Here is a 21,243-nt window from a genome sequence, read left to right on the forward strand (position 1 = left end):
GCTGAGCCAACCGGCCAGGGCCAAGATAAACTTTTAATAGTTCTTGCAACTGTGCTGGGTCAGGTTTAATGCCTCTCTTAAGTTGGTTAACAGCATCTAATAGGACTGTGGCTGGGACAGGAAGGCTTCTGGAGAAGCTGAGCCCCATAGAGGGTTAGGAACCTTGAAGTCATTGGTTGATTGCTTCTGTGAGCTGTGCAGAGACAGTTCAGCATGTGCTCCAGTTTCACCCGAGGTCAGTCAGGAAGTCTGGAGAAAAGCAGGACCAGTAAACCCTGTGCACCTGTCAGGGCTTCATTTTCTCATCTGTGACATTGGGTTAATGTACTTGGGTTGTGAAGAGTAAATAAGTTCATACAGGTGAAGCACTTAAAATAGTGCCTGGTAAGTGTCTGGTTTAAGCAACAAATACTTATAGAGGTCGTATTTTGTCCTAGATACAGTTTTGAGTGCTGGGAATGCACTAATTATAAAAAAAGATGGAAATCCCTGCCTGTATGGAGCTTACTTGTTCTGAAGGGAATGAGTATTAGATGGTGATGATGATGATAGAAGTGAAATCAACTGGGAACATTAAGGTGTTGTTTTCACCTTTTCTATAGTGGCATTTGCCTTTTACACTGAAATAAGTCTTTTGGGAAATTTCTGTATTGATGGTTTGTAGGTTGCTTCTTGCCTTCGCTTTCTATCTTCCACTACATTGCAAACTTCTCCCATTCTGGAGCCTATTGTATAACTTCGAGAAAGAAAGGAGTTTGAAATCCCCATTCCTTTTTTTTTTTTTTTTTTTTTTTTTTGTATTTTTCTGAAGTTGGAAATGGGGAGGCAGTTAGACAGACTCCCGCATGCGCCCGACGGGGATCCACCCGGCATGCCCACCAGATGGGCAATGATCTGCCCATCTGGGGCATCGCTCTGCTGCGATCAGAGCCATTCTAGTGCCTGAGGCAGAGGCCATGGAGCCATCCTCAGTGCCCAGGCCATCTTTTGCTCCAATGGAGCCTTGGCTGCGGGAGGGGAAGAGAGAGAGAGAGAGAGAGGAAGGAGAGGGGGAGGGGTGGAGAAGCAGATGGGCGCTTCTCCTGTGTGCCCTGGTCGGGAATCGAATCTGGGACTCCCGCATGCCAGGCCGATGCTCTACCACTGAGCCAACCGGCCAAGGCCAAAATCCCCATTCTTTACCTGCCTCACCTTGCCCCATTCTTTCTCTGTACCCTCTCACTGATGATAACTCAGGTTTTAAACTCTTTATAGGAATCAACCATGTAATCTGTTGCCATGTGAGCTTGTAAATAGCTTGTAAACACATACTGTCCCTTGGGAAAAAAAACAGCCAGTCTAATTAAAAACTTGTGAGCTTAAGTGAGCACACTATTTTGCCATTAGAAAGTGTAAAGCTAGTAGCCACGGCCACCATCACAGCTGCCTGGCCCTTGCAGGTTCACATTTGATTTGGACAGATAGTAATGAAACAATGGAGCCAAGAACTAGTTGGCCATTAGCTTTAATCCTAGCTTGCACCTGGCAGGCAAGAAATACACATAGTGGGAAAACACTTCCCTTTCCATTCAGGACTCCCAAAGCTACTGACTTATCCGAATTTCCTAGAATCAAAGGTTTCTAGCTCACCAGCCTTATTCACCTCTGTTCCCCATCTCCTTCTCTCTCTGCACAAACTGCACAAACTGGCTTCTCCTTCAGCCATCTTGGCTGCTTCTCCTATCCTCCACGTGGCCTTTCTCTGCTCTCCTCTCTAATGCTAATCTCAGGAACCGAGAGAGAGTAAGCTCCCGGTCTGCCCATTTTATAATGTAGAAATCAAAACCTTTAATCCAATATACAAACAAGGAAGTCTCTGATACAAAGTCACTTAGGGTGTGAAAGGCTTAGTCTTAAAACTAAGCCTTAGGGTATAACGAACCTGCCTGCTTATAGCCTGTCCCCCACTCCCAGTGCAAACTATACGCGAGCAAACCTATATATCATATTTACAAACTTATTTGACCAACAGAAAGTATCACCATGAACTTCATCATTTAGACCTCTTCCTCACATTTTTTTTTTTTTTTTTTTGTATTTTTCTGAAGCCGGAAACGGGGAGAGACAGTCAGACAGACTCCCGCATGCGCCCGACCGGGATCCACCCGGCACGCCCACCAGGGGGCGACGCTCTGCCCACCAGGGCAGAGCCCTTCCGGGGCATCGCTCTGTTGCGACCAGAGCCACTCTAGCGCCTGGGGCAGAGGCCAAGGAGCCATCTTTTTGCTCCAATGGAGCCTCAGCTGCGGGAGGGGAAGAGAGAGACAGAGAGGAAGGGGGGGGGGGTAGAGAAGCAGATGGGTGCTTCTCCTGTGTGCCCTGGCCGGGAATCGAACCTGGGACTTCTGCATGCGAGGCCGATGCTCTACCACTGAGCCAACCGGCCAGGGCTTCTTCCTCACATTTTTGTGCTAAGGAACATATGCTGTAGCCATTTTCTCTAGTAACTGTAAGTGTAACTAACTACATGTTAATTTTTTAATCACTTCTTATAAATATAAATGCTAAGATGAGATGAACAGAAGGAAATCTTTGCTTCTAAATGGATGAAAAGTGCTTATGTATGGGTCTCGGGGAATTTCCCAACCAGCACCTTTTAGAATAGGACTTGAGTATTGGTCCATGCCCTGGCTGTTTTTCTAACCTCTGAGTGGCTCATAGTTTTAAATGTAAAGAATGAAATCTAGAACTCTTAGAAATTAAGCTATACCAAGGGCAAGTTGTGTATCCAACTATTCATTTGGGCTGCTGCTGCTGTTGAGAGTTCTTCAGAAATTCTTAGGAGCACGGTAGGGAGACACGGCCTGGAAGACTGTGTAAAAACATCTTCAACTTAGGGCCAGGAAAACGGGGCAAGGTTTTAAGCAAGTTCTCAAAGTTCTGAAGAGAGAAAAAGTCCATTTAATGTGGTACAGAGTTTCATAGCTGCATTTGTTAATATTAAGGTGAGTTTTTTTTAAGTTTTCTATGTGCCAACTGGGTAGAGACTATTTTAAACAAGACAAAACAACAAATCTACTGTGGATTCTAAATTCTAGTATATTTTTAGAAGGCTGGGAATGTGAGATGAGGTAAAAATAAAATTGAGATTAGGTCTTAGGATATATTAATTCCTAGTGAGAATCACTGGGCTCTGTATGAGATCCTAGGAGAAGACGGAAATGTGTTCACTAGGTATGATACATCAGATCTCGCCCTGGCAGTGGCGTCATCTAAAACCGTTCTCAGCTGTTCCCTCGGAGCAGCACGGCTTAAAATAGAGACCCCTCTGCTTAAGCCAAGTCTAGTCCTGCTTCATTGCTGCTGTTGGGAAAAATAAGTGGTGACATTGAGAATGGTATTCTACCTTAATTCATTGCAGTTTTCCAAGCCACGTGAGCCTGACTCTAGAGGGGCGGCAGGGTACTACGTAAAGGAGCTGTGAGGACCCGTAGAAAACCACTACCCTAAATCTGTAGCGTTTATGGGCTGATATTTTGAAACCTTGTCCTTAAATGGAGGCTAGTAAATTTTTAGTTTAGCTGGGAAGATAAGGCCCCCCCCCCATTAAATATCAGGGGGGCAGAGACTAGATCCTGACGTTTGTGTTCGGGTTGTCAGGTGAATTAGAAAAGAAGGCGATGGAGGTTGCGGAGGCGCTGACGTTCATGACGAGGACTAAGAATAGTCCGGGCCGTGAGGAGTTGGGGTGAAGGGAAGAGCTCTACCACTAACTCTTGTGTGAGTGCGTGTGCGCGTGTGTGTTGTGTGTGTGTATGAATTCCTAGTGAGTATTACTCAGATGTGAGAGTGCGGATTTTTGTTTTATTTATTTTAAAATTTGTTTTGGCCTGACCGGGCGGTGGCGCAGTGGATAGAACGTCGGACTGGGATGCCGAAGACCCAGGTTCGAGACCCCGAGGTCGCCATCTTGAGCACGGGCTCATCTGGTTTGAGCAAAAGCTCACCAGCTTGAGCCCAAGGTCGCTGGCTCCAGCAAGGGGTTACTCGGTCTGCTGAAGGCCCATAGTCAAGGCACGTATGAGAAAGCAATCAATGAACAATTAAGGTGTTGCAACGCGCAATGAAAAACTAATGATTGATGCTTCTCATCTCTCTCCCTTCCTGTCTGTCTGTCCCTGTCTATCCCTCTCTCTGACTCTCTCTCTGTCTCTGTAAAAAACAAAAACAAACAAACAAAATTTGTTTTGTAGCTGGCTACTTGATAGATTTTTCATTTTAACTCTGATAAGTTTTTAGCCAATCCTCAAGGGTTTTCTTACCAGCCAATCTATGGAAAGCTCTTGGATTTATTTTCAAATTTCTGTCCTTTCTGTTTTCTTATTAATCACTTTGACTAAATTTCTTAAGTTTATTTCCTTCTTTTCCAACTTATCCAATTGGACACTAGAGTTTTGTATAGTAATTCTGTGTACATCAGAGTAAAGTTAAAATCTGAGACTAGAAACAATCGAAATTTCACAAATATTGAGGGCTTAGTAGATTTTATCTCTAGGATTTTAAATAATTTATTGGGGTGATGTTGGTTAATAGGGTCATACAGGTTTCAGGTGTATAATTCTGATATGTGACCTGCTGCATTGTGTGCCCACCACCCAGAGTCACATCATCTTCTGTCACCGTATGCTTGGCCTCACCTCTAAGATTTTTAACAAAAAGTGGCTATATGCTTTTTTCTTTTAAGTAGATGAGACAGGTTATCAGTCTTCACCTTAACATTTAAGGCAAATACCTGATTTTTTATTTTAGTGAAATAGTTGATGAGGAAAGAAAATGTTTTAATATTTTCTGTCAGCCACAAGTCCCCATAGATTTAAGGATTTTAATAGAATGTCATACTATATGTACATAAACTAGGTTAAAAAGTTTATAGTACTCAATGAATTCAATTTTATGGTTTTTCTTTCAAAACACATTAAAAATAATGTGCTATTTTTTGGGGGGGAGGTACTCCTTCCTTCAGGAGGTCGAGCTTAATTATGTTCTCCTTGAATATGGACTGAACATATTGACTTGCTCCTCACAAGTAGGATATGGAATGGGAACAGTAGTAGCTTTATAATGGAGAAACCTGAAAGACTCTACCTGAACCAGGGTTAACTTTACCTGTAATGAGTCACGTGGATGTCACCTATCCCCGATACAATATGAAGAGAAGGGCATATCACCTCTGTAGTAGTTTCTAAAATCCATACCTTCTAATAGTTAGACAACATCAGATCAACCCAAACTGGGGGACATTCTACAAAATTTCTAACCAGTAGTACTATTCAAAAGTGTAATGGTGATGAAAGAAACTGTCACAGATTGGACTAAGGCAGTGGTCGGCAAACTCATTAGTCAACAGAGCCAGATATCAACAGTACAACGATTGAAATTTCTTTTGAGAGCCAAATTTTTTAAACTTAAACTATATAGATAGGTACATGCCTTATTGAGGTAGTGCCCACACGTGGTATTTTGTGGAAGAGCCACACTCAAGGGGCCAAAGAGCTGCATGTGGCTCTCGAGCTGCAGTCTGCCGACCAGGGGACTAAGGAGACGTGACAACTAAAGGCAGTGCAGTGTCCCGGATTAGTTTCTGGAACAGAAAACAAAAAAAAAACCTGAGAAAATCTGAAAAGAAAAAAAAGCCAACAGTTCAACTTCTGAGTTTTAGCTTGATCATTATACCCTGCTGATCCAAGATGTTACCATAGGGGGACTGGGGGGGGGGGAGGTTTGGGAGCTCTCTGCACTGCTTTTACACTGTTCTCTAAGTCGAAAATCATTTCAAAATAAAGAGTTAAAAAAGAAAGCAATTACAACTTTGCATGGTAAAGAAATAAAAAGAAATATTTACACATAGCAAAAAGTTGTGATATGAGCCTTGCTACTGATGTGAACAATGTCTGTGGCTTGTGTGAAGTCCCAGTGAGTGTGGTCTGTGAGTTCCGCCAGTGCTGCGTTCAGACTGTGGCGGTGACAGGCTGGAAGACTGCTAGGTGGAGGAGCCTCGAGGCCTCGGGCGGCCAGGTGGGGGTGCACGTGGGGAGTGCGTGTGAAGCCGCTTCACCAATGAGGGAGCGAAAACAAGCACGCTCGCATTTTCTGTAGTTAGGTATTTTATTTTTTACTGAGTTTATTGGGGTGATGGTTAATAAAATTCTACTGGTTTCAGGTGTACAGTTCTATAACACACCATCTGTACGCTGCTCTGTGTGTTCATCACCCCAAGTCAAGTCTCTCCATCACCATCTATCCCCCCTCTTGGTATTTTAAATGTAAATTAACAAAATAAGGGGAAAAAATGTTGTGCTGATAAATCCCAGGTGTATTAGCCTTTTGTTTGTTTGTTTGTTTGTTTCAGAAATTCCTTTTTATTTTAAAGAAGGTAAATTCTGTTTATTGTTGTTGAGTGAATCCTTGAATAAAGGTTTGTCAGATGCTGGCGAACTTCCTCTATCCTCCAGAAAAACTGGTAATGTGGGCATTGCAAGTTTTATAAACATTCAGCACATGAGAAGTGCCTCTGAGGGGTTTTGTTGATACTGTTTTCCCTAATTTTAAGTTGTTGTGTAACTCTTATGTTTATAAAAATGGAGTAAGCAAAAGAATAAACAAAGCAGTCTTGCTTGTACTACTTCTCACCTAGAAATCTGGGTGCTTGGGTTATACTTTGACCTCACCCCTGGTTTCTTCAGCTGTCAGGTAGAGGTTATGAGAGCCTGTCTCCGCTGCTCCAGGCTGCGGGGAGGTTGTTCGTGAGGGGCAGTGGGCTCCCTGCCCTGGCACGCTCGCCGCTGCAGCAGGGCAGTGAGACACGACCCAGCGGCCCCTGAGAAGCCTGCTGCCAAGGAAACTGGAAGGCGGGATGCTCGCTGGCTCCATTTGTCACAGCAAACAAAGGAAAGGGCGCCGTGCACCTTTCGTGCATGTGTTTGGAAAGACTTGGAATCCCTTTGGAAGTTTCAGATTCATCTTCAGACACAGCTTTGAAAAATTAATCCATGAGGTGTGGAAATATTTTCCAGCCCTGTGCCTGAAATAAATGGTTCTGTCAATGTTGGTGCGTTAAGAGAATTTCCTCTAGCTCACATCTCCTGACTGTCCTAGGTTGCTCAGAGGCAGAGGACTTTTGCATCTTTAATGGTGCAGCTGTTTTTTTTTTTTTAATTTTTTGAGGGAGAAGGTTACTGTTTTATTTAATATGTCTTGCTTGGTTCTCTGAGTTTCTTGGGTCTGTGTTTTGTTTTTCATTCATTTTGGAAATTTTTAGCCATTACTTCTTTAAATATATATGTTGCCTTGTCTGTCACCTCCTCTTATAAGTTTATTAGGACATTTGGTGTCACCCTATAGTTCTTGGACACCCTGCTCTCCTTTCTTTCTTTTAATTTACTTTACTGATTTTAGAGAAAAGGAAAGGGGAGAGAGACAGACAAAAATCAGTTTGTTGTTCCACTTATTTATGCATTCCTTGGTTGATTCTTGTATGTGCCCTGAGCAGGGATCAAACCTGCAACCTTGATGTATCAGGACAGTGCTCTAACTAACTGAGCTACCAGGCCCTCTTCTGTTTTCTTTTACTCTTTTTTTCTCTTTGCATTTTGGTTTGACTCATTTCTTTTTCTATTCCAAGTTTACTCTTTTTTCCCTCTGCTGTATGCAGTATAAGCTTGTCAAAGAAATTCTTTTTTTTTTTTTTACAGAGAGAGAGTCAGAGAGAGGGATAGACAGGGACAGACAGACAGGAACGGAGAGATGAGAAGCATCAATCATTAGTTTTTCATTGCGCTTTGCAACACCTTAATTGTTCATTGATTGCTTTCTCATACATGCCTTGACCGCAGGCCTTCAGCAGACCAATGAACCCCTTGCTCGAGCCAGAGAGCTTGGGCTCAAGCTGGTGAGCTTTTTGCTCAAACCAAATGAGCCCTCACTTAAGCTGGTGACCTCGGGGTTTTGAACCTGGGTCCTCTGCATCCCAGTCTGATGCTCTATCCACTGTGCCACCGTCTGGTCAGGCTCAAAGGAATTCTTTATCTGTGGTATTATGCTTTATTTCCAGAATTTTCATTTGACTATTTTTTATAGTTTCCATCTCAGTACTGAAAATTCCCACCTGTTCCTGCAAGTTGTTTACCTTTTTCACTAGACTGTTTAACATGGTACAGATTATGTTAAAGCCTCTTTCTGATAGTTCTAACATCTCGGTCATCTCTGAGTCTGGCTCTTTTGACAGCTTTATATTAGGACAGTCAGTGGGTTGTTTTCACTTTTTTTCTCTTGGTAAATTTTGATTGAATGATGGACCTTCTGTGTAGAGAACTGAGTAGACTAAGATAAGTGTCATGTCCAGAAATGGGCAAACTCTGTCAGGCCATGAAAGTGGAAGGTTGACCCAGTCTTGTCAGCCATTGGGCTGGGGTTGGGTTTTGCTGTTGGTAGACTTACCTTCAGCATACCACCGACTTCAGATGCTGCGGCATTCAGCTGCTGCCACTGTGTCATCAGCGTGGGGCCCAGGGCACTGAGGTGGTTCTGAGTTCCCACCACACCCTCTGCTGGCCGAGCCTCAGAGGAGGCCTTTGCCCTTGGGGTGGACTTCCGCTGCTTGTGTGTGGTGCTGGGGCCTTGATTCTCCCTGCCCCTGGTCCAGCCTTAGCCGCAGGCAGGCCCATTGGCCAGGATGTTGGAGGAACTTTCTCAGATCGCCTGCTCCTTCCCCCTGTGGCAGCTGTGTTCAGCTCTGTCTGTGGGGAGTCTCCGGTTGGAGAGCTTCCTGCCCCTCCCTTAGTGGTAGCTGACCTCTGCTTTGTGTCACAGGGTCCTGACCTACCTACGTTTTCTTGCTTGTCCTCTGGGAACAGATGGCTTTTGCTTCTCCCACGGGGCAGTGGCTTTGTCCAGGATTGCTGGTGGCAAGGCGTCCTGCCCCTCCCAGCACAGTAGACAGACTGTGGTGGCTCCCAGTTTCCTGTCCCCCCCTTAGGGGCCGAGGCTGGTGCCCCAACCCCTCACCCCCCCAGGGCAGGCTGCCTTCCACTCCTCCCAGAGCCTCAGCGATGTGCGCTTCTCTGCACCCCTAGCAGTCTAAGGCTTTAGCTCCAGCAGTGTAAGGCTTTAGCTTTGGATTTAAAGTGTGAAGCGGGCAGGATTTTTACCTCTGTACTGTTGAGGGGGACTCTCTGTGGTTTCCTTCCCTTCCCCAGTCTTTCTCAAGAACATCCAGCAGAATAGAGCTTGCAAATAAATGCAGACGCCGCTTGTGTCTGGAGCTTCCAAATGGTTTTGCTAGCCCACACTCCATTTTAAGGATTCGTTGAACTTACAGCTGTTTTCTTTGGCTGCTTTAAGGTAACCTCCTCTCCCTTCTGTGCTCTTCCAAAGCTGAGGCTGTTCATGTCCCGTCGCTCCTGCAGGAGCTTGTCACCCTTTGAAATTTGCTTATTCTTCCTTAAATCCACTTCCTCCATCTTTCAGCTTTGAAAATCCTGTATTCAAGATGCAATCATTATTATTAAATGATGGTTCAGCCCTTTAACCTCATGGGTTGGAACTTAGACGGTTTGGGGAGCTCTGTGAACCGCCAGTGGTGCCCGTGTCTCTTGGTGCCTCACCGGGAGGTGCTGTTGTTGGGTGAATTTGCTGTCAACAAAGTTGGACCAACTCCCCTTTGACAGGCACTGGGAGAGGCCGGGAGCTCAGGGTGAGCAAAGCCAGACGTGTTCCCACGCTGTGGTTTCTGGAGAAATGCTGTCCTCTTCCCTGAAAGCTTAGAGGTTAAGCTACAAGGCACATGGCATTGGTTGCTGTACTTGTCATTATGAAGTTCTGTCACACTCTCATTTGATGTATTATTATTTCTGTCTCTATTATCTGACCGGTTGGATTTCTTTCCAGTCTTTAAAAATTGAGATGGATAGAGTGTAACATTGAGATCCCATTCTGTCTCTCCTTTTCCCCTTCCCCCATTCCCGTCCCCAAAAGTGTTGGAGGTATTCTGACATAAGTGACAAAGACCCTAAGGGGACAGGACAGATGTTAGTTTTGAGGAGAGCTACCATTTTCTGATGGTCTGTTCTGCACTAGCACTTTATAAGTAAGAAGCTTTATAAACCTCCTCTCGTTAGGCATCACAGCTTCACGAGGTAGGCGTTATGATCTTCAGCTTATAGATTTTGCACTTGAAATTGTGCAGGATGCTCACAGCCGTGGCTCTTTCTACTGTACTGCACTGGCTTCCTGTAAACACGTGTGATTGTTGTTGGCTTTCTGATACTGAAAATCCATGAAGTTAAGTACATTTAACTGAAGTAGCAGTTTCAATTTGAAGTACCTATTTGCTTATGATAGTTTTAAGTTGGCCCAGTCCTTGCCCTTTAGGCACCTTATTATTCTCACGTTTGAAAGCATCATAGGAACATTATGGGTTTCATGCTTTGAAATCTGCCTGTTTTATAAAATTACATTGACATTTGTTTAATGAAGAAAGCTTAAACACTCAGTTCACAGTTATATATAACCAGTTCATGTGCGACTTAACTCTTCAACTATGTAGCTTCCACCATGTAGGGTGACTGGGGAATTTGCATAGCTTCTGAAGAGTCCCTCATTTAAGCTTTTCAGATAGAGAGAGATGTGGCCCATGTTTTAGGGGGCGGGGAAACCGAAAACAAGCTTTTGCATTTGCTTACTGGATGAGAACATGGTGCTTTTGGGTATTGCCAGTACAGCTGCAAACTCCTTCCTCTGTGTGGACAAGTGGCTGCCACTGATCCTGGAGGAGCTGTAAGTTATAATGGCTCCTGAACATGTCAAGGGGTTACGGAGGTCCTGCAGAAACAGCTCAGCTGGAGGAGTTCACTTATCCTCGGGCTCAAACACTTGAGTGATTACTGGCAAAACTTGCTTCCTTTAGAGCGACTTGCAGTTTGGTGGACAGAGTGAGGTGATGTGAGACATCTTAAATTAGAAGCTCTGTCCTACAATTGGGCCTTTGGCTGGTATTCTAGGTAGATTTGTTACCAGTCATTGTTTCCTATAAATCCCAAAGGCTGCTGTCTCCGCTGTGATTAATGAGAACATAAAGCTTTGAAATATTTAAGTTTGAGAATAGTTTAATTTGAATATGATTTAAAATAAAAGAACATGTGATGATGGACCCATTTGGGTAAAAGGGAGGTCAATTTTAGGATGTGTGTCTATGTGTGGGCATGCTTCTTAGTGAATTTTTAAACCTCTCAGTTTCTTGAAAAAGGACTATTTCCTAAAACTTAGCATGTGCTGGTGTTCTTCTCTGGAATGGAGAGGAAGAAGGTCTCAATTTAGAGTTAGACTTAAGATGCTTGGGTCTGAGTTGTGACTTTGCCACTTAACATCTTTGTATCTTACATGTGAAGTGAAACTTGTATTTGCCCCAAATAGGGACAAGCTGATTATAATAAACAAGTGAGATTGTGGATACAAAAGTGCTTTGCAGCAGATGAAACATTCTAGCATTTGCAAAGATGCTAATTTAGAAAATGCTAGTTTCTACACCTAAGGAACTCATAATCTAGCTGGAGATAGAAAAGTGATCATCTGAAATAACAGTATAACAATTGTAGTACAGTATACATTGGAACTAACCCATAAGGTAAAGGCTGTAAGTTCTATAGGATTTCCTAGTGACGGGACATTGTTGGTATTTGGGGTAATCAGTTAAGGTTTCAGAGAGAAAACAGATTCTTTCAGGTCTCATAAATTGTAAATATTTTGGCTGGGTGATGGGGGAGGGAGCAGCAACATGAATTTAAGCAGGAATGAGATTGACATGAGTCGGGTATATCTAAGAAGCAGCAGATCGGAGACTGCAAGGCAGCCTAAGTCAGATGCCTTTGGAAGTGAAATCAGTTTCAGCTTTTCATTGAGTAGGAGAAATTCTCATTTTGATGCTTTTACCTCATTATGTAAGTGGTGGAGAGGATAGTAGCGTAACTTAAGTCATCCTGAGCTTTAACTAAGAACAGAGAACCAGCTCAGCAAACAGCCAGAGCTGGCAAGTCTAGACTAGAAAGCATCTCTTCCCTCCTTCTCTTTGGTGGTGCTTCCAGCTTTCTCATGTGAAATTTTCACACTTGCGGTAGAAACCCTAATGGCCCCTGATTTTGAGTGGAACCGTAGGTCTGAATGCAGCTGGGAAGATCATCTAGACCAGCATTTTGCTTTGTTCATAACTGAGTTTAAACTCTGCTTGGATAAGAAACTGTCTTCTTTCAGTTTCTGCATTGGACTATGACAGAGTGGCTGCTTTTGAAGTAATCTTGCCAAAAAAAGAAAAAGAAGTATAAAACTTATTAAAACAGATAAAACCATAGCGTAGAGGCATCGATGCAGCTAATGCAGCCGGTACCAGATGGGTGCAATTCCTGAAGGAAGGAGGGAAGGAAGCGCACCGCAGGGGCAGCAGCGAGTGCACTCTAGTTCCCCCCAAGGAACACCCTGATTCACCACACAGGGGTAGAGAGTCAGAGCAGAGGGCAGTAGTCCCTTAGCGCTGAGAGGCGGAGTTAGGTCATGAAAGTATCTAGGATTTAAAGGACAGAATCCCAGGGAAAAGGGGACCATAAGAAAGTAAGCAAAAAATAGGCATGCAATCTTTCCTGGAGGTGTTTGCCAATGTCCAAGATGCACATGATCAGAGCAAGACTCCAAGAATTTCTGCAGAGGATACAAAGTCAATATACAAAAGTCTATTGCTTTCCTATATGCCAACAATGAAACCTCAGAAAATGAACTGAAAAAAACAATTCCTTTTACAATTGCAACAACAACAACAAATACCTAGGAAGAAACTTAACAAAGGATGTGAAGGACCTATATACTGAAAACTACAAAGCATTATTAAAAGACATTGAATAAGACACAATGAAATGGAAAAAATATTCTATGTTCATGGGTTGGAAAACTCAACATAGTTAAAATGGCCATGTACTCAAAGCAATAGACAAATTTAATGTACTCCCTATTAAAATCCAATGTCAATTTTTAAAGGAATAGAATTAAAAAATCATCAGATTTGCATGGAACCATGAAAGATCCTTAATAGCCAAGCAATCCTGAGAAAAAATGAATAAAGCCAGAGGTACCGTACTACCTGACTTCAGATTAGATTGGAGAGGCATAATCATTGAAACAGCAAGGTATCAGCACAGAAACAGACACAGACCACTGGAATAGAATCGAGAGCCCAGAAATAAAACTACATATATATAACAAATAATCTTTGACAAGGAGCCAAAAACACACAATGGAAAAAAGAAAGCCTCTTCAATAAATGGTGCTGGGAAAACTGGAAAGCCACATGCAAAAGAATAAAACTTGACTACAGTTTGTCTCCATGCACAAAAATTATTCAAAATGGATCAGAGCTAAATATAAAATCTGAAACAATCAATACCATAGGAAAGAAACATATGTAATTTATGGACTTTGTCCGTAGAGAACATTTTATGATTTTGGCCCCAAGGCAAGGGGAATAAAGGCAACAATATATGAATGAGACTATATCAAATTAAAAAGCTCTGCACAGCAAAAGAAATCAACAAAACAAAAAGACAGCCAACCAAATGGGAGATAATTTTCACAAAGTACACCTTCGATAAGGGGTTAATATCCAAAATACTGTAGATAAAGAACTTAAAAAGCTCAGCAACAATCAAGCAAACAATCCAATTAAAAACTAGAGAGAGGACCTGAATAGACACTTCTCCCAGAAGACACATACATGGCCAACAGCTATATGCAAAGATGCTCATCTTCATTAGCTATTAGAGAAATGCAAATAAAAACTACAATGAGATACCACCTCACACCTATTAGATTGGTTGTTGTCAACAAGATAGATAATAACAAGTATTAAAGAGGTTGTGGAGGAAAAGGAACCTTTATTCACTGTTGGTGGGAATGTAAACTTGTACAACCACTATGGAAGACAGTATGGTGGTACCTCAAAAAATTAAGAATAGAGATACCATATGAACCAGCAGTCCCTTTACTGAGTATTTACCCGAAAAACTCAAAAACATTGGTATGCAAAGACACATGCACCCCCATGTTCATCGCAGCATTCTTCATCATGGCCAAGACATGGAAACAACCAAAGTGTCCCTCGATAGAGGATTGGATAAAGAAGATGTGATACATATATACAGTGAAATACTACTCAGCCATAAGAAACAATGACATACTGCCATTTACAACAACATGGATGGACCTTGAGAACATTATACTAAGTGAAATAAGTGAGTCAGAGTGAAATAAGCCAGGCAGAGAAAGACAAATATCATATGATCTCACTAATATGTGGAATCTAAGGAACAAAGTGAACTGAGGAATGGAAAAGAGGCAGAGGCAGGGTCACAGGGACCAGAGGGACAGATGTCAGAGGGCAGGGGGATGAGGGGATGGGATCAGAGAAGGTGAAGGGATTGGTGAAATTATATACACATAATACAGAGATACAGATAACATGACAGAAAATCCCAGAGGGGAGGGGAGAGGGAATTGGGGGAAGGGCACAAAAAGTGTGTAAATAGGGACAGAAGGGTGGGGGGTAAGGGTGTTTTTTTCAGTGGGACGCTTGAATCCATGTTAACAAAATAAAATTAATAAAAATTTAAAAAAATGAGTCAGAAAAATCTAAGAACTATATGATTTCACACATAGGTGGGCTATAAAACTGAGACTCATAGACATAGATAAAAGTGAAGTGGTTACTAGGGCAAGGGGGGTTGAGGGAAGGGGAACAGAGTAAAGAGGGACAGATGTATGGTGACAAAAATGATTTGACTTTGGGTAATGGACACACAACACAATTAACAGTTCAAATGCTATAGAGATGTTTACCTGAAACCTGTGTACTCTTAATGATCAATGTTACCCCATTAGATGTGATTTCTAACTAAATAAAAATATCTCTGCAGAAAGAAGCTGCTGGGAGCCTAACAAGCTGTAGACATCCCAGCAGTCTTATATAGTGCTTACAAGATAAGGTGGTGTTGGGCAGATAAAATGTATTATGCTCACGTTGTTAAAGATGGCGCTGCCCACGTGGAGGCCGTCGCCCAGGTGATATTAATGTGTGTTGGGGGCGGGCTGTGGGCAGGCAGGATCGTTGTAGCCTGGGGTTTGGTTTTGGGATTAAGCCTTTCCTACCCTTTTTGATGTGGGGTGGTACAATCCAATCATGCCTCAGAGAAGTGACTTTGTATTAGAGACTTCCCTATTTTGTATATTGTATTAAAGGTTTTGAATCTACACTATAAAATGGGTGCAGAACAGGATCTTGCACTCTTGGTTCCTGAGATTAGCATGAGAGAGCAGAGAGAGCACAGCAGAGAGCAGAGAAAGGCCACGTGGAGGAGGCCAGGAGAAGCAGCCAACATGGCAGAGTGTTGAGTGAGAGGCCAGTTAGAGCAGAGTTTGTGTAGGGAGAAGGAAGGAGATGGGGAACAGAGGTGAATAAGCCTGGTGAGCTAGAAACCTTTGATTCTAGGAAACTCGGATAAGTCAGTAGCTTTGTGAGCACTGAATGTGACTGGGTTTTGAAGCCCAGTGTGTGTTTTTACTTGCCCGCCGGGTGCAAGCTAGAATTAAAGATGACAGCCCACCAGTTTTTGGCTCCGTTGTTTCTTTACCGACTGTCCTAATCCAATGCGAACCTGCATGGGCCAGGCTGCTGTGATGGTGGCCCTGGTCCTGGCTTCTGGCTTTATAGGTGGTGTTCAGGCCTGCCAAAATGAGAGGTCCTGGTAGCTCACCTGGGCTTTAACTGAAAGCTCCAAAGGCCATACCTTGAGAGAAAGGGAAAGCTGAAAAAAGTTGGCCCTAACAAAACTTAAAACCGACCACTAACAGGATTACTGTGGTCTGCCTGCATTTTACTGTGCCTTAGGAGGAAGATAATCTGGGTCATCCAGAACCACTACAATTTTTAATACAGAATGTCTGGCAAGTGTAAAATTAAGAGGCAGGCTAGAATTTGAGACCAAATAACCAAAATGAAGAGAAAAAACAGGTAGTAGAAGGAGACCTATAGGTGATTCAGCTATTGGAGTTATTTGTCTGAAACTGTGTTCAATAAAGTAGAAGAAAAGAAAGATAATCTCAACGAGGATATGAAATCTACTTTTACAAAAGTCAAATGGAAATGCTGGAACTGAAAAATTTAAGAACTGACATTAAGAATTTAATACATGAGTTTAATAGCAATTTAGACACACACTAAAAGAAGAGAGGATTATAGGACCATGAGAAAATTGGTAGAAAATAGTCAGGTTGGAGCACAGAGAGAAAAATACAGAAAAGAGAACCAGAGACATAAAGGACTCAGTGAAAGAATTTCATTTATCTGTTTGGTGTCCTAGAAGAAAAGTAGAGTGTGGCAGAACCGGTATTCAAAGAAAGATTGGCTGCAATTTTCTGAAAACAGCAAGGGACATCAGACCACAGTTTGCAGAAGTTCTGCACTCCTCAGTGGGATGTGCAAAGAGCCATACCGAGGCATGTCATTTAGAACTGCTGTGAGCCAAGACAGAGGGAGCGTAAATGCGATGAGAATTAAAAGGCATGTTATCTTTAGTGGAGCATCAGGAAGTCTGACAGCTTTGATTTCTTAGTAAAAATTGGATGAAGCCAGGAGACAATGAAATTGTACTTAGAATGTACTGGGTAAAATAAGATTGCTAACCTCAAATTCTCTATGAAGCATATATCTCCTTCCAAAATGAATGTGGGAAAAAAGAAACTTTCAAACAAATAAAACCTGAGAGAATTTGCTGTCAGCTGACCTGCAGTAAAGGCCAGCTACTAAAGAATAACAGAAGACTAAAAAACAGCAATCTAATGAAGAAAAAGATGGAATAATAATGTTTGATCAATTCTAAAGGCAAGAAAAGAGAAGTAAAGAACAGAACAGATGAAACAAATACACTTAAACTCAGCTATATCAGTAGTCACATCAAGTGTAAGTGGGACTATATGTACAATTGGAAGCCAGAGGTTTTTGAATGGAATAAAATACTAAAATCTATTTATATTCTTTTTATAAGAGACAATCTTAAATAAGCCATGAGAACACAAATTTGAAAGTAAGAGTGTGGAAATATGCACATACACACATATACATGTGTGCACAACAAACAGAAAAAAACAGTAAGGGTATAGAATATTTAAATAGCACTAATGATCACCTTACTCTACTTGACAATTATAGAATGTTATACTCACCAACTGAAGAATATACTTTTTATAGATTATTTACAGAAGTAAAGTCTTTTGGTCATAAGTCAAGTTTAGAGAAATTACCATGTATTGAAATAACACTTGTATTCTCTGAAGACAATGCAGTCAAAGTAGAAATCAGTAACAGGTAAATAGAAAATCCCAAAATATTGGAAATTAAACAGTATACTTCTAAAATGACTCATGGTTAAATAAGATATCACAATGGAAATTAGACAGCTTTTCACCTGAATTATTATGAAAATGACATAAATGCATGGTATATATATTTTTAAATAGTGCATAAATATGTATAGAGAGGTAAATTTATAACTTTCAGTGCACATATGAGAAACAAAGATTGAAATAAGTTATATAAACTTCAATCTCAAGACACTAAACACAAGATGAACTCAAGTCCTCCAAAATAGCCTGACCTGTGGTGGCGCAGTAGATTAAGCCTTGACCTGGAACACTGAGGTCACAGATTTGAAACCCTGGGCTTGCCTGGTCAAGGCACATATGGGAGTTGATGCTTCCTGCTCCTCCCCCCTTCTCTAAAATGAATAAATAAAATCTTTTTTAAAAAAGTCCTTCAAAATAGAAGAAAAGAAGTAATAAAATACCAGAAAGAAACAAAATAGAGGAAAAAAAATGTATGATAAAAATTAACAAAACCAAGAAATTGGTCTTTTGAAAGATTATTAAATTAATAAACTTTTAGTAAGTCTAATCACATGCAAAGAGAAAACACTATCAATATCAGGAATAAAAAGTGTATTACTACAGATTTTACAGGTATTAAAAAGAAGTTAACATACATTTTAGTCTAATAAATTTTACAATTTAATTGAATACAGTCTTCAAAAAATAATTTTTACAAAATTGATGTGAAGATGTACATAATCTTATGTCTATGAAAGAGAACTAATCCATGATTTAAAACCTTCACATACCAAGCAATACCTAGCCCAGGTGGCTTTTTTGATGAATTCTAAATCTTTTAAGGAGGAAATAATGCCAATCTTGCATAAAATTTCCCAAAGAATAGAAAAAGAAGGAATACTTTTCAGCTCATTTCATGAGACCAGCATAACCTTAATACCAAAACTTGTCTTAAATATGTAAGTGTTGAGTACAAAGCAGTTAGACAGAAAAGAGTAAATACTGCTTGATTCCATTTATATGAAATCCAGCAGTGGGCACAACAGAAATCAAAATAATGACTTACTCTTACAGAGAGAGGGGTGAGATACTGACTGGGACAGAGTGTAGGGGAATCTCTGGGGTGCTGGATTATTCTCTATCTGGGTAATAGTTATAAGCACATAGATACGTAAAAATTCAGTGAGCTGTACACTTAAGATTCATGCACTTGACGGTGTATACATTATGTCTTAAGAAAACACTATAAACTTGTTCTGGTATAACCATGATGTTTTTATCATCACATGATTTCTCTTATATCATAATTGAATCCAGTGTGTGCTTCCCTTGCTTGCATTCTATTTTGACTGCGTTTGATAAAAGTCTCACTTCTGATGGAGCTGGTGTGAACAGCAGGGAGCATTTGCTGTAGGCGCCCCTCCCCCTTTAGAATAAAAGAATTACCCAGACCCAGCGTTGGGTATGATGGAGCATCTTATCCTTCCACTCTTCTCACTTGTTCGCTCACTTAATACAGTGTTGTTTTCTTTACAGGCACGGTGGTTCTGGGAAGCATACTTCCAGTCAATCAAAGCCATTGCCATGGCCACCCTGCAGATTATCAATGACCGGATCTATCCGTATGCTGCCATCTCCTATGAAGAATGGAATGACCCTCCCGCTGTGGTAAGTGAATTCCAGTGCTCGCCTCATTAGGCATGGTCCAGCTGTTGGGATGGGGCAAAGGAGAATGTACTGAATTTGTAAAGGTTATTTAAATTCTAGCTTTCTAAGATGAAAGCATGCTTATATATTTGAGATCTGATAAGGCCAGTTTAATTTTGAAATGATGACAAAAGTAAGAAATACAAAAGCAGCAGCATCTAGTTTTGAATGTGCTTAGAAAGACAATGTATTTATTTATTGCAGACATAAAATGGAGAGCCTTGAGTCTTTGTTGGAAATCAAAGACTTTCTAATGACTTTCACAGCTGTTGTGCTTAGAACTCTTGACAGGATTCTGTAATCTACTTAATAATAATAGTTTATATTTTAAGTGCTTACTCTCTGCCAGGGACTGTTCTGGATTATTTTAGTGAACATTTCTAACACCCTGTGAGGAAGATAGTCAGCAAAAGTGATCTAGAGGAGTTATAGAGACCCTGGGTGTTTCCAGCAGAGAGGGGGGGTGATCAGAAGCTGTCCTCAGGACTGCTTCCTTGCTTGAAGGAGTCACAGGACCTTGTAGCACTGTCAGCATTGTGGAGTAGCCACACCTCCTTTCTCACTGAAAATGCCTGAAGCTCTGGGCTGGCAGTTGTTGCTCCCTAGCTCCTTGGGAGCACACCTGGCTGTCTGGCTCACAGAGCCCAGGGCTTTCCTGTGAAATAACTAGACTCCATTCTTCATTCTAATCGCTGCCTCTCTGGCCAGCCCTCCTTGTCTACCTTCTCAGTAGAGCTGTGTACTGTTACCTGGTTAATCTTCATATAGGACTCTCCTATTCTTCCTTCCTCCCTTCCTCCCTCTCTCCCCTTCCTTCTTCTTTCCTCCCATCTTTATTAAGCAGTCAGTATGTGTCAGGCACTTCACCAGGTGCGAAAATGTAGAAAGAAAAGCCATTCCCTGCCCTCAGAGGAACTCTCTACTAACTGGGGAAGCCAGTGCGGAAGGCTGCAGTTGTATGAGATGCACTGTAACAGGTGTGCAGAACCCGCAGGAGCCCATGGGAGGCCGCGCTTCTCCTCTCCAGAAGGGGCCAGGGTACTTCCTGCCTGAGAGGAAGTAAATATATGCTCAGAGTAGAATAGAACAGAACAACACCTTTCTACTGTGCTTGAAGTCAAGTTTACTTCTGTTTATCTCCTCCCTTGAATCCATTACCAGAATGTTTTTATTTACATATAAGCATAATTATATAATTTTAGAACACAAATGGGGTCATATGACACACATTGTTCTGTACCTTGCCTTTTTTACTTTAATAATATATCATTGACTTATTTCCATTTCATTCTATATAGTATACAGTTGGCTGTTTATATCTGCTGGTATTGGTATCAGTTCTGTGAGTTTGGCATTTGTGGATTCAACCAACTGCAGATTGAAAATATTTTTTTAAATCCTAGGAAGTTTCAAAAAGGAAAACTTGAATTTGCCACATATTGGGCACTATACTGAACCCATGGAATGAAGGGATGGGCAGGCATACCCTGGCCTGGCCTATATGTAAATATAGATTATATGCAACAAGAAGCCATTTTATGTAAGGGACTTGAGCATCTGCAGATTTTGGACCAGTCCCCACTATACCTGGTGATGACTGTATGTCAGTCAAGGGACATACTTTCATATATGTTTGCACATAAATGTGTGAATGTATTTATGGAATTAATTTCAGCTAAGAAATTGCTTAAAGAATATACACAGTTTCATGCTGATAGGTATTAAGAAATTGCCCTTTCAAATGACAATACCAACTTATATCGATAGTTTCACTAGTAACATTTTGGTTATTTTGGTTCTCCATACCTTCAGTAACCATGAATACTTGAATTTTTGCTCATGTGCTAGGTAAAGAAAATGATCTTACATGTATTCTTCAGGTAGAAGTTTGATATTTCTGTAGGTTTTCCCCAGAATACAACTATAAATCCAGTTTGTATTTTGATTTGTCACATTGCATTTTTAGATTGTTTAGACGTTTATTAATTCCGTAGCCACTTACTGAGTGCGGCTCTGTTCCAGACAGAGTTCCTGGTAGGAAACGTGCTGGTGAACAGAGCAGCAGAAGGGCCATCCCTCGGGGGC

General features: G+C 41.5%; 1 protein-coding gene and 1 non-coding gene across 2 annotated transcripts in view; one reads left to right on the forward strand and one right to left on the reverse strand.

Annotated features, from left to right (window-relative positions):
- The window catches only part of EXT2 (exostosin glycosyltransferase 2), a 150,594-nt gene that overhangs the window by 57,224 nt on the left and 72,127 nt on the right, over positions 1-21,243 (forward strand). Inside the window, exon 8 of the mRNA XM_066251323.1 lies at positions 18,988-19,119. Within this exon, the coding sequence (XP_066107420.1) occupies positions 18,988-19,119 (132 nt within the window). The remainder of the gene's footprint in view (positions 1-18,987; positions 19,120-21,243) is intronic.
- TRNAA-CGC (transfer RNA alanine (anticodon CGC)) lies at positions 2,355-2,430 on the reverse strand. Its single transcript has one exon. It is a non-coding gene; the product is annotated as a tRNA-Ala (tRNA).

The sequence above is a fragment of the Saccopteryx bilineata genome, chromosome 1 (genome assembly GCF_036850765.1).
Source record: "Saccopteryx bilineata isolate mSacBil1 chromosome 1, mSacBil1_pri_phased_curated, whole genome shotgun sequence".
Lineage (NCBI taxonomy): Eukaryota > Metazoa > Chordata > Mammalia > Chiroptera > Emballonuridae > Saccopteryx > Saccopteryx bilineata.